The sequence below is a fragment of the Dromaius novaehollandiae genome, chromosome 19 (genome assembly GCF_036370855.1).
Source record: "Dromaius novaehollandiae isolate bDroNov1 chromosome 19, bDroNov1.hap1, whole genome shotgun sequence".
Classification (NCBI taxonomy): Eukaryota; Metazoa; Chordata; class Aves; order Casuariiformes; family Dromaiidae; genus Dromaius; species Dromaius novaehollandiae.
In genome coordinates this window covers 9835370-9848864 of record NC_088116.1, presented here as the reverse complement: position 1 = coordinate 9848864, position 13495 = coordinate 9835370, and the positions used below count along the sequence as shown (strand labels likewise).

The 13495-nt window shown below is 48.1% G+C and overlaps 1 protein-coding gene across 7 annotated transcripts in view; it reads right to left on the bottom strand.

Annotated features, from left to right (window-relative positions):
- CLIP2 (CAP-Gly domain containing linker protein 2) overlaps positions 1-13495 on the bottom strand; it is an 88599-nt gene that overhangs the window by 28141 nt on the left and 46963 nt on the right. For all 7 annotated transcript variants that reach the window (XM_026107185.2, XM_064523434.1, XM_064523430.1 and 4 more), the window contains exons 4-5: positions 5565-5689; positions 115-328 (exon numbers count right to left, since the gene is read on the bottom strand). In XM_026107185.2, coding sequence (XP_025962970.1) covers positions 115-328; positions 5565-5689 — 339 coding nt within the window. The remainder of the gene's footprint in view (positions 1-114; positions 329-5564; positions 5690-13495) is intronic.

The following is a 13495-nucleotide window of genomic DNA, read 5'->3' as shown; positions in this document are numbered from 1 at the left end:
GGGCAGCTGCCCTAACGCAGCTGCTGAAACCAGACTCCAGCCCTCCTGCTTCACAGAGCCCGATCGCAGCAGACGTGGATCCCGGCGGCACAGTCCGTGCAAAAAATCACTTACCAGCCCGCTGCGGCTGGGCCTGCCCCCAACGGACGATGCCACCGAGCTGACGGAGCTAATGGAGGAGCTGCTGGGGCTGTGGGTTAAGGCAGACACTCCCATGGCCATTCGTTTGCTCTTCTTTGCCTTGGCCGGGCTGGTTGACGGGAACCCGATCCGGATCACCTTGTGGATGGGAGCAAAGAGGCCAAACTTGGGGGGGCACTGAAAATACCTGCAATATAGGGGACACACCACGTCAGAAAGGGTAAAAGCACACATCTCGCCCGAGGCTCAGAGCGGCACTGCTGAGCCACACACAGCCCTGGCCCTCAGCTGATCCCTTCCTGGTGCTTTGCTCTGACGTGATTTCCCACGTGCAGGTGGTTGGATTATTCTCCTTTCCTGCCTCTTGGCATATGAGATTATCATTTCCTATTTCAGGAGGACAGGCCCCAGTTTAAGTTTGCTTCAGCTAAAGAAAGGTGTTCACACAGTGAAATATATCCAAGTGTTTGCAGGGACTGAGAAATATGCATTTACATTATGTTTCCTGCCAGTTTAAAGGCAGGGAAGATTTTTGCTACCTTTGGGTATCAGACATTCACCCCAGCATGTTTTCCCTATCAGCTCTCCAGATGGAGATGTGACACCGTCCAGTCAGAGGTCACTTTCCAGCTAAGAAAAGAAACAAATGAGCAGAACAGCTTGAGAGAGAAACTTCTTGGTCCAAATCCCATTTCTATCACAGCATCCATATATAATGTGACAGTACAGAGGGGCCTTGAACTTGGAAGGAATGCTTTTCTGTAATTCACTCTTTCAACGTGCTGGAGGGAGTTTTAGTGCCAAGGAGCTTGGGACTTTGCATTTTTACATTCTTCCAGAATACTGAAGGATGCAATTTCTCATACAGAATTGAAGACCACCCATAGGTTTTGCTACAATATTATAATTAGTTGACGTGGCTTGATAATTTGATGCGGCTTTTGCAAAGGCCAAGCAAAAGATGCATCACAGAGTTGGTTTAATGGGATATTGGTCCTAGCTCTGCATCTTGAGAGGGTCTTTAACAGACGACATGACCTAAAAATCTCAGAGGAGCCAAGACTGAGTGCTTGTGGGCCTTTGCAGCCTGGATGCTCCAGGGAAGACCTCTGCTTTACGTTGCATTCAGTCGTGACAGGGATGAACAAACCCATCCTGGAGGGACCCAGGTGTGGGGTGAGCAGGCCCACTGCCCCATCCAGCACTTGCCATGCTTAAGAGGAGGTATTTCTTAAGAGAAGGCTCACTGTGACCTGCTTCTAGTTTCCACAGCCCCACACTCCTATAAGCCCTGCTGCTGGAGGGACGTAGCCATCTCCTTGACCACCCAGTGCAGACAGCTCCTGCCTGCCTTCACTGCCAGCTGCAGCGTATTGCAGACCTTCAGCTTCTCTGCCTTTTGCCCCAGCCATCACCACATCCACCCCAAAGCAATACCTAGCACATGGCAGGCCCATTTTAGTAATAGTATGATAGTCAGCTCAAGGTATAGGCCTTGGTACATAGGTGCTATCTGCTAACAGAGACAAGCACTACGTAACCTGGCATTTCTGGCCTCTAAAAACTCCAGTACCACCCCCGAACCACCTTGCATAAATAGGGGAAACTCAGCACAAGTAAAACTAAGTGTTTCGACCAACTTCCAAGGACTTCGGATGAGGCCCAAGAGTAAAACCCTGGCGACCTCCGGGTTTTCCCGCTTATCATGCTTGCGCCGGGAAACTCGAGATTCAACTGCCGTGAGCTAGCTGCTGCACACTTTGAGGAGCTGCCAGAAAAGGCCCATCTGGTAGTCTGGGGAGCACAAAGATCCCGGTTCACGAGCACGGTGGGAGCACAGGCACTCCTGCCTTACAGCAACAAGCCAGCCTGCCCAAAACCTGCGTTCGCTCTCTACCCTGGCTCGCAGGGACTTCACAAAGCAAAGGGTGTCTAGTAAAGAGATCTGAATCACGCAGCGCTGTATAATGTTCCATGGGGTAAAAGCCTTCTCTCCCAAAACAGGAGGTGAAAACGGCAGTTAACTTCAGAGCTAAAAAACCCCATTACACCAAACTCCACTGTCTGCCATCTCCTCTAGGTAGCAGGAAAAGGGAAACTGGTTCCCATGCGAACAAACTTACAGGGCAGCCAGCAGAGATGGGTGGATCAGCTAATTACAGTGCAGGCTCCTTTCCACGGTCGCAGGGAGCGGGAGGGTACGGCCTCTCCGGAGCCTCTTTCAGAATACAAGCAGCCCAAAACCCACATCGCCGGGCTTGGAAACCCCTTCGGAGCTTGGGCCGCTCTGCTCAAGCCAGGGTTAATCTGTCACTTGTCTGCTGCGCTGCAGCAAGCGGAACCAGACAATCTCCATGTCACCTCCCCTTGCTGCAAGGAGCAGCCAACACAGAAAACAGCATCTGCTTCAAGGGCTCTTTCTCAAAGGCTCTGCAGCAAGGCTAGCATAAAATGCTGGGCCATAAAAAAGAGTTTGTCTCATATTAACATAAAAACAGATCCTAATGAATAAAAACTATGAAGCAAAGCATTTTAGTAATGCTGAACATCAAATCTAGCTTTGCTAGCACAAGTCATCTCTCCAGATGTGAGCAGCTGCTTCCCAGTTGCGTTCCACGTTTAAGTGCTGGCAGCCGCGCGGCTGTGTCACAGGCAGATCTGTGCACGGAGGGCAGAGGAGCCTGATCTCCATCCAGAGGAGAAAGTGATTCATTTTCAAGCATCTGTTCAAGTCCAAATTTTTTTTTCCCAAAACCATCTTCAAAACAAAATCCCACAACCCAAAACACTTAGTCCCTTCTGCTCGTTGCCAACACAGGCTCCCGGGTTTGGAAAACCACCCGTACCACAGGCTGACCTCGCCGCAGAACGGAGACCCAAAGAATAGCAACGTGGCCTCGTGCAAACCAGCCAAAGCCCTGCTCAGCGTCACTGAAGTAGGCTCAGGAGGACCAACAGCATGACGTGGCCCATGCCACAGGCATAACTGGGCTAAGCACAAGCTGGCACGTGTGACTATACACTAATACCGAAGACTAAGCCCACTCCCCCCCGCCCCAAAGTCCCCTATTGCTTTTACCAAGTCCAAACTTGCCTTGCCCCATGTCTGCTCATCTACTGTTAGCCCAGACTAAGTGGTTGCAAGTAGCTTTTGTGGCTCAGAAGTAGGAATTGGTCCAGATTTGACAGGAAAAACATCTGCTTGAGCCAAGGGTTGCTCGCAGCTGGGAGCACTAAGGAGCTCTATAGCCTCATTACAGAAAAGAAAAAGGAAAGGAAAGTGGTTTTGTGATGACAGCACAAACTGCAGGTAGGAAATTGCATGGACATACTGGAAATATATAAAAATAAAGTCTTCAGCGTGCAAGGCCTGTGGCTGGCATGTTCCACGCCTTACGCTAAAGCAAAGCTAACAAGCAGGTCAGTGGGCAAAGACTCCCATAGGGGCAGAGGCAGAGAAGGAAGAACAGCAAAATACGTAAGGTTAAGAAAATAAAGATGGAAAAAATGCCACTAGATGGCAACAGCCGCCGGAGCCAAGCGGCCGAGGACTCTGGCCTGCCTCTGCCAGGACAAGCGCAGGCAGCGTGGGAGTCCCGCCGAGACGGTCTCAGGGGTGCAGCCCACGTGCCTTCCCCAGGGCACCCGTTTTATCATGCTGGCTTTCCTCCAAACCCTGCTGTTGAAGTCAGCACACGCCATAAGCTGCCAGTGACACATTTGCACTGCGGAAGGTCAGGAGGCTGGAGGAAGGCTCAGAGGACCAAGAGGGACGGCGCTATAAACCTACAGCCAGGTCCCAGGCGGGGCCAAGGGGACAGCCCAGACCTAGCACTGCTGTACCGGCTGGTACCCAGCACTGCTGAAAGGTCTGCACAAACAGGCTGGATGCAGGGAGCACGGATGTCTCACAGGCTTCCCCTAATCCTCCCCGTTTAATCAAAACCTCTTAATACAGCTCCTCTTGCCTGCTGTCCCTGCTCAACCTTTCTACTCCTGACCTCCTGACAGGAAGCCTTGCAGACAGGGTACACATCTTCACCCACGCCAACCTCGACCACGATGCAAGTCCCAGAGGAAAGATCGACTCCAGAAGTTAGGTTTGAGACACAGCAACGAGAACGTGAGGACAAGAGGCAGCGAGCCCTGGAACACACTTCTACTAGCGGCTACTTTCCCCAGGCACAAAAAAAGTAAATAATTTGTGAGCACTCTTAAGATAAAGCTTACAGATCAGTTATACTGCACAATAAAGAAAGCAGGACCTCAGATTCACTCCATGACTTTTTCTCCACCACCCCAACTTTCTTCTCCTGAGAGCGGGCTAGAACTCAGCCGCTATCTGCTGCCAATCATTTACTGCTTTCTTGTCCTGACATTGAACAAGGGACCATTTCTCTTATTTTAAATGAAAACACATGGCCACTGGGCAAAGAGAATGACACAACACAAGGAGTGTTTATTACAGAACCTGAGCTCTAACGAGGAAGGAATTCTCAGATCCTCAGGAGCTAAAACGTTACAACTCGCCTCTAATGTAGGATTCCCTTAAGAAGCTCTGAGAAATTACCAGTATTTCCTACTAGGGGAACTTGTGAAGCATGAGAAATCAGTTCTGCCATTATTTGAAGCAGGGTCAAAAATGTAGCTGTATAACTCAGATCTGAACATCCCCAAACTCAAAATCTGAGGCTAGAGGTCATTCCTTTATCCAACTCACACGTGAACCGAAAAATGACCTTCCAGAAAGCTTGCTAGATGTCCCTGCCTAGTTCTACAGATACTAACAAGGGCTTTTTTTTGAAAATAAAGTAGTGGAGGGGCCTGTGGAGTCAGAGCTGGTAAGGTCGGTTAGCAAACAGGCATCATCCTAGAGAATCACTACAAGGACAAAGCAACGACCACCAACTGTTCCTTCGGGACTCTGGGAATTGGTCTCCAGAAGAAAACCACCATCAAGCAAGGGAAGAAAAAAAAGTCATAGATCTTCATTCTGTATAGTCCTGAAAGGGTGAATTACAGATAGAGTGCAGGCAGCACGTTTATGAAGTGAACGCATGTTTGCGAGCTGATCTAATACCATTACACAATGCAGACTAGCAAAAACTAAACTCCACTATAAGTTATCTTCTTTTCCTATTCTCTCCTATTCCCTGAAGCCACTCAGGTTACAGACCTTGTCTGATCCTGCTTTAAATTATTCCAGTGATGAGGTTTCTACAGATTTTCCTGAGAAACTATTCTGAAATCTAAAAGACTCCAAACTAGACTCTTCCTCTGAACCCACAAAGTCCATTACGCGCACATAGACACTCCTTAAACCACCATGTAGGCCCTGGCTCTCCTCTCCAGGTTTCAGCTCCAAGTCTCCCCTGGGAGGTGGGCAGAACCCATCCCAAACCGGGTTCAAGCGAGCACAGTACCTTGTACCGGCGACCGCCCCGTCGTTCTTCCCCAGGGGCTCGTCCAGTTCCACGCCACACCACTCTCCTTTGGCAAAATCCGTCTCCCCCACGTAGCGCACGACACCTGTCTTCGTCCCGCCAACCTGTTGGAGATCAAAACGCCGGAGGTTAGAGGCAGAAGCACTGGCACTACTGCAAAGCAAAGAGCTGGAGAGAGAAGGGGCGGGGAGAGGAAAAAAAAAAAAAAAATCAGCATTTTCTGATTCTGATCTAATGAAACCAGCTCATATCTTTCACATCAAGTTCTCCTAGCAATAAAAATGCCTCTCCAATAACTACAAGCAAATCGGTCTCCCACTTTTGGTCTTGCCTGCCTGGAAAATGCCAGGACAAATACAGTGAAAACCTATTTCAATGCATCAGCTAATTGCAGTTGCTTATGAGGCCATAAAGGAGTTTTAACTCCTCCAAGCACAGCTTATCCCTACCTTCTGCAAAGAAAGGACATCTACATTTACAGGGTTTCAGTTCTACGTCAGTGTATGATTTAAATGGTTTTTAGCCTATCTCAGGTAAAGTTTAGCTTTAAAAGGGAAATGCTAAAAAGTAATTTTAAAATTAATTTTTCAAATTTATGTTGAATGACTTTAAATATTAAATTTTCCATAAGTGGGTACTCCAGCATCAGAAGACCACCCTCCTACAAAAAAAGTCATGATAGTTTAACCCAGAAGCATCTAACTTTGCCTCAATATTCTCAGGTGGGCATGCAACAGGTTTACCAATTCTGGGGCATGTGAATAATTAAATATTCTGAAAACTGCTTACGTAAAGGAGAATGAGCTTTCCCAGCCTAAAAATAACTGCAGCTGGATGGACTAGAAAGCACCCAAAGTCAGCACGTTACCTCTGGCCCTGGAGACTGAGCTGCAGGATACCTAACACAGTGTGCAAAATCCAAACTCACCAGAACACCCCCAAAATTTGTTCTCAAGACTTTAAAGAAGAGGAAGCAGCCAACAGCAGCACCCAAAGCAGCCCAGCCTTCCGACTGCCTCACACCTTCTCTCATTTTTGTAAACTAGCACTTTAATGTTAAGGCTGCCAAACACACGCAGGCAGCACTGTGAGCAATCACAGCGTCCACACAGAGATGACTCTGAAAGAGGTGGTCACCAAGTTTAAGAGCCCAAAAAGCAGTGTCAGAGCACTCTTACAGGGTGTTTTGTTTTCCATAATGGAAAGTCCCCCCAAAACATGAGTTAGTCTTCTGTAATTTCTCTCATTAAGGATTTAGCAAAGTGCTGCTTATATAGAAAACTGTTGATGTTGTTCTCTTCGCTATAGGAAGCAGGAAAACATTTGCCAGTAAGAAGAGTATCACAAGAAAACTTTCTGGTCCAACAGTGCAGAGCATCCGGGAGTGAGAAGATAACTTCAGTGTTAGGTACTTGGCAAGTACCAGATCTGAACAATTTCAGTAAAATTCTTTACCTATCACTCATGATCAAACAGCAGTCTCCTTTTTGATTTATTTGAGTTTATAAGGAATTATTCTTTTAATATTAATGTCACAGTTTAATTCTATTTTAACATATTTCCTTACCTGCAGTTTGAACTCAATTTTAGGAGTAATTCATCATAACGTCCTCTATAAGAGCTTACCGTTGCTGGTAAGCCCAATTTTATTTTTATTGAGTTTTAATTAGGGATACTGAGACATGTTTCCTTTAACAAGGCATAATCCTGACTCCACAGAGCCTCATGTAAATACCTTAAAAATGAGCTCCCTTGATTAGTATGACTCTCACCACGTTACTCGCAGGCCTCTGCTAGAGGACCACACTCCTCTGTCCACACAAATAACATGACTCCTCAGTTATGTCCCCGCAGATATTACGTATTTAGGGAAAGCTCTTCACAAACAAGAAAGGAAACAGCCACCTCTTGGGCTTAATAGACACGTATCAAATTGCACCAATACCGTAACTGCTTAGTAAGAAAGCAATGTGTGTTCCTAACTCAAAGACACAAATTGGTGAAAGTTTTAAGTGAAGATCAGGTCTAAAACTCCCCCAAACAGCAACATGACTGTTTGCTTCCAAAATAATGTATTTAATTTTTCTTGAGGGTTAATTATTCTGACATCCTTTCCATGAAGTGCACACTGATCATACAGGATCACCTTCTGTCCCAGGCTGGAGCGGATGTGCCTGCCCCAGCAGCCTGGGTCCTCTCGTCCTCACGGGACCAGGAGCGCGGTCAGGAGCCAGTGCTGGGCTGTCCCGTTCACGCATCAGCACCTGAGCTGCTGGCTGAACTTCCCATCTTTGGGCAGAAACACAAACTCTTATGGATGGAGCACCTTGAAAATTCATCCGACTTGGACATGCAGATGTATTCAGTCTTGATAATCTGCTAATGCTGCTAAAATAAATAACGTATTTTGGAAAAAGTCAGCTAGCAAGTTGTGCATGAAATGAATAGTCTCAACAAAACAGAAGCGCTCGTTTGCATTGGGTACTTCAACAGATCAGAGGTATCACCTCCGAAGGAGAATAAAAGGCTATTTGTGAAAGCCAGAAAGGGTGGCAATGGCACACCGTAAGTCACGGGACCTCCGAGTCTCTCCACCACCCTTTTTGTCCACATCTAGCTTTTATAAAACGCGCCACAATCCAGGGGCAAAAGCCAGCTGAGCAAGGCTGGCTCCTACTTCTCTAACGCGACTGCCATCGTCACAGCAGAGAGCAGAGGACGTCCGTCCCACAGACGTCACGGCCTGCCATCAGCATCACGGCTACCCCGAGCACCGAGGCCGTGGCTTTCCCTACAGGAAACATTCACGAGAGCCACCGTCGCACCTTCAGCTACCTGAGCGTACAGAGCTACGGCAAGGCCAGTCCAGCCAGGGCAGCCCACGTCATGGCAAAAGCACGAGGCAGCGCACGCTCAGCCAGGGCGCCCGGCTACCTCCGCGGCACAGGGCCCACACGTCGTGGCCGTTTTTCAGAAACGACAAGCTTCAGTCAGAAACCAGCAGAACTTCCTTTTTCATGAAAGCCTTTTTCATTTCCAAGAGAATGGGATTTTACTTACTGAAAATGTTAATATTTTCAATGAAAGTTATAGCTATTTTTGCAAAAACAACAACAACGAGAAACTAGAAGCAGCTCACTTGAAGCCTGAAAAATGGAAGCAATAGACACAGTGGCACAGGGGTTTTGTTTTGTTCCGGAGGGTTTTTTGACTAGCATTAACCTCCCAGGTTTTTCAGCTTCAGGTAAAAACCCTTTACACTGACCTGTTAACCAAGCTCCACCTCGCTAAAACAAGCTGCACCCTCGCTGGCTGGAGTCAAACAGCCTCGGGGCCGTCGGGCTCCTCTCTTGGAAAGTTCAGCTCCAGGCTAAAGTCCTCTGCCTGAGCTCCTGTGCCCTTTCCATGCCTTTGGCTAAAGGCCGTCCTCCCAACCTGGCCTTTCTTCAATGAAAGATCTCTAATAGCTTCAAGAAGTGGTCTTTGCCTTGACCTTCATGACCAAATTTAAGGATCATGTATCTTAAGTGGCAGATAAAAAAAAGCATGGTCATAGAACAGACATATGTCCACACTTCTTCCATGCTAACTGTAGTATCACTGACATCACATTTTATTACGAACTTCTCACCGAAATGACAAAATTGGATGCAAACCAGTATCCCAGGGCTGAAAGACAGTGATGCTAATCCTTCCAGACGCTGTCTTCATCAGAGCTGCTAATATACCATTATATCATTTAAACGATTTACCAGACTAGCACCAGGCCATGTGTCAGGCTGCTGCAAGCTTCTTGCTGCGAGGCTTCTTCTCTCAGCAGGAACCTCCTAACTGCTGCCCTCGACCCAGGACGCGTGGGCAACGCGCTGCTTTTTGCCAATACTCTCCGACATTGCTCAGGGAGAAAAGAAACAAGTAAACGTCACTCAGGCCAACAGGGACCGTTCCCCACGATGCCGTGCACAGCTCGAGGGCCGGCAATGGCTGTAGACCCTCACTTGAGCACATCCCCAGGCAGAAAGCAAGGAGTGGTGCTGCGCTGCCTGCTTAAACTCTAGTCTACTGATCCAGATTTATCTTCCTCAGTTGCTTGCCAAACTACTTCCAGTAAGACCGAGTGCTGCTGATTAGAGGGTCGAGGTAGGAACGACAAATGCACGAGTACGGCATACTGCCACGGCTCCTCTGCAGGGCTCCCACACCTCGGGCTGGGTCCTTACAGAGCTGGTGAAACTCTCACCTGCTTGCCTGTGGGAGGAGAAAGGAAGGGGAAGGTGGGGAAAGGGCAGACACAGGACACCTCCTTTGCTAAGACCTTCAACTACTTTTAATGAGCAGCTCATGAGCTTACTCTATTACTAGATTACTCTATTACTAGATGACGCTAACAAGAAACTGGGGCTCATCTTTGCTGCAAAAGTGCTCCTTGCTCCTGTTTGAGCCACAGCTGCAGGCTGTAAACTGAGGCAGCCATCCTTTCTCTTGGTACAACAGGCATTTCTTTTTCACACACCTACCCAGACAAGGGGCCTACCTCCTCCCGCAGCTGAGCGTGGCAGACGCCTGCGTTCCCATACCGCACGTGGTCCAGCTCTTCCCAGTGCTGGTGGCAGATTTTCATACAAGACTTGATTTACTGAGGGTGGTTTTTGCAGCAATATGAGAGCTTGGGTCCAGGTATTACAGACCACGTGAAATAATGATCTGTAAGCGTAATGATACCTAGAAGAAGCACGTCACCACTCATTCTAGATGTGTCCTGGCTGACACTGTCACCAGCCAGGCAATGGATCCAACAAGCTGGTGATAAGGTGGAGATCTGGCTGGGGGTCAGGTTTGTCTGCAAACGCAACTCATTTCAGGTGGCATCTGACCATCAGGAGTTTCATCTGACCAGGTACTCACGACATGGTCTCTGAAAGCCAGAGGTGGCTGCCAGGGTAAGGGGCAAAGAGTCAGCCTAGAATTACAGGACAGTTGTTTCTACATGAATTTATAGGAACATATATATATATAATGTATATATATATTTTTTTTTTTTAACCCAAACCCTAGCTTTGGGCCTTCCCATCCCCACAGGTGTTGCACAGGGACAAGCCTGACAACACTGCAGATGCAAGACATTTGTGCACGTGCATCTTTCTGGCACCAGAGAGGAAATAATGCCCCCAGGATGCAGTGCAAGTGGAAAGCCTAGAATTGCAGCATCCCCTCCTGGGGCTGCCTGTGACAAACTCCACCCATGTTAACAACAGTTTGTTCCACCGCAGGCTGCTTTAAGCTCCTATGTAATGACAGATGCTGCAAATGGAAGACGAGAATTGGCCAACGCACCAGCCCAAATGAAGGGCTATGAGGGTGTGTGTGCCCACAAAGCCTCAAAGGGTTAATGTGGCCGCAGCGCAGCTGCTTCGGGCTGTTCATTTCCTCTTAGCTCCAGCACATGACGGGGAACACCAGCTTCTGTGGCAACAGCAGTCCCACCACACTTCACACCATGCGAGAGCAGCAGTCCTACATGGTGAGGAAAGAGCTCGGACTAGGAGACCTACACGTTTTCCGGTCTCTTGAATCCTGCAACTAACTAGACACTGTCCTTGCCATTACTGTCACAGCCCTCTGCATGGACCAGAGACCCATCATCCTGCAGAAACCACGTGCTGATGGCTTGGGGCTCCGCAACAACCTCAGACTCTCAGGTCTGCAGTAACTACTGCTTCCTTAAAGCAGTCCGGCTGCCAAAGGATTCAGACTCCAGGTGACTTCTGCAGTCTGGGTAAGGTCTCCCATTCAAAGATGCGTTTAAAGGTGTTTCACAGATGTAATTTCCTGCACTAAGAGAAGAACCCTGCCTAAGCAGGGGGGAAAGTGGCTCCTACTGGGAAGGAAGAAGACAGCGTAAATAGAGTTGACTTGTTCACCATCCCTCGAGTTAGATGTCCCCAAGACCAAAGAGCCAGCCTGAACAGAAGCAGAGTTCACTTCCACACAAAGGGACTCTTCTCCCCCATTCACATTGCGGTTAAAGCTAACCGGACCCACTCGTCAGCACGACCGAGCAACAGCCGCTGTCCAGATCTTCCACGGGGAAAGCCAGAGCGGAGGTGACGGAGAAGGGTCTGTGTTCCTGGGCAAGGTCTCGGTCCCTGCCGTACTGCTGCGCTCCCCAGCCAAGGCACAGCAATCCCTGTTCTCCCTACGGACTGAGCTGAAAACAGGCAATGAAATATTAATTACATCTTCTCTGAAAATACTACCTTGGTGGAACTAAAGGAATATAATCATCTTTTCTTCACAGCTTGGTTTCAACTCAGAAAAGGCACCTTGTTATTGCCTTTCTGTAAAGCCCATACAGGAGCATTTCTGCACCTGTAAAACACAGGCAAGTTAGGAGAGCTCAGCCCATTTACTAAGAAAAGAAAGAGCACAAATTGCTCCTGCCTAACACCTCACATGCCTTCACCGCAGCAAGACTTCAGTCTCAGACACCGAAATAACTCAGCGCAAGCTGACAACAGCAGAGCAAGCGACCGTCTCTGCCCCACTGCAGCTCTCCTCGCTGGGGAGCTTCTAATGGAAATGGTTTTTCACCCAGGCGGTTAAAGGCTCTCTGCAGCTTCAGGCTAGCACACCAAGGCTGGGGGTGTAGCAGCAGGGGACTTAAGAAAAGAATGTGATTAGCTTATTCATGAGAATTTTCTGTAATTTGCCAGGAGCCAGAGGTTACAATACACCACAAGCAGAAACACTTTGCGGCTGACAGAGGAGAAAATGATTAAAATCCCTCGCACAGGGGTGAACCCAGAGCACATTGCCACCAGGCACAGCCAGCCTGCTGGGCTAGTCCTTGCCCATCATTCAGCCCAGGCACCACTCCAGCGTCAGCTCAGCGTCAGTGCTTTCTCTGCTATTTAAACACTGATTTTTGTGAAAAACTGTAGGTGGCAAAATCAAAAATCACAAACCTAGAATCCACCTGAAGAATATTTGATGCAACACCCTACAATAACATATTTAATCAGCAACGAAGACAACCCAGACATTAGTCTTGTTTATTACTAGGTTTCATTACTGAGAAGAGCGCTCCGGGTTAGGAAGCGGAAGGATGGCTGAAGGGCATGACACTGCTAAGAGAGCATGTCTTCATTGAACTAGACTGGCATATAGACACCACTCACCTCCTCCCCATCCTGCTTAAGAAAGCGACCACGTCCAGGGTGGAAGGAGCTCGGCTGCTGACCACACATCCTTCCCCATTCCCCACTAGACGCACGTAAAATACATTTTCTTAGAGGAAAAACAGCATAGAGAGATTTTCTTCCCAAGCAGAAAATGCTCAACCGTTCCATCTCTCCGTTTCCATCCTTTCTTCCCCTGAGCTGGAGGAAGACAAGCCAGCCTCGCCTCAAGAGCGGTACTCGTGACGATCGCCCGCATTTGCGTACTGCACAGATCACACTTTGGGAAGCTCCATTCTTACTAAAGCAAAGGTTAATTGTTCCACTTTCATGTGCCAGACTTCAAGAAATGATTTCTACAATATTAAGGGGGTTTTTTTCTTTAATCTTTTTAATGCAGTTTTTGCATCTCGGGGAAAGAGTCCAAGTTAGATAATATTTGCCTTTGGCACTTTCTGTTTCTTCTAATGGAAAGCTCCATTAAGTCACTTTTAGCAACCGCTGCAGAGTCAGAATGGGTCTCTGAACAAAGTCACTGAAAAGCAAAAAAGTCTTCAAGCTATAATGGACTTTAATGAAGTTAAAGAAAGCCACTGGCAGGAAGGCGAACCGAGCAGAGCACTAACGTCTACAGCAGCCAGGTGTCTATCTGACAGGCCCCAAAGGGCCTCCACAGCCTCGAGCTCTGTCGACAGAGCAATTACTAAAAATGCATGTCCTCCCTCACTTGAA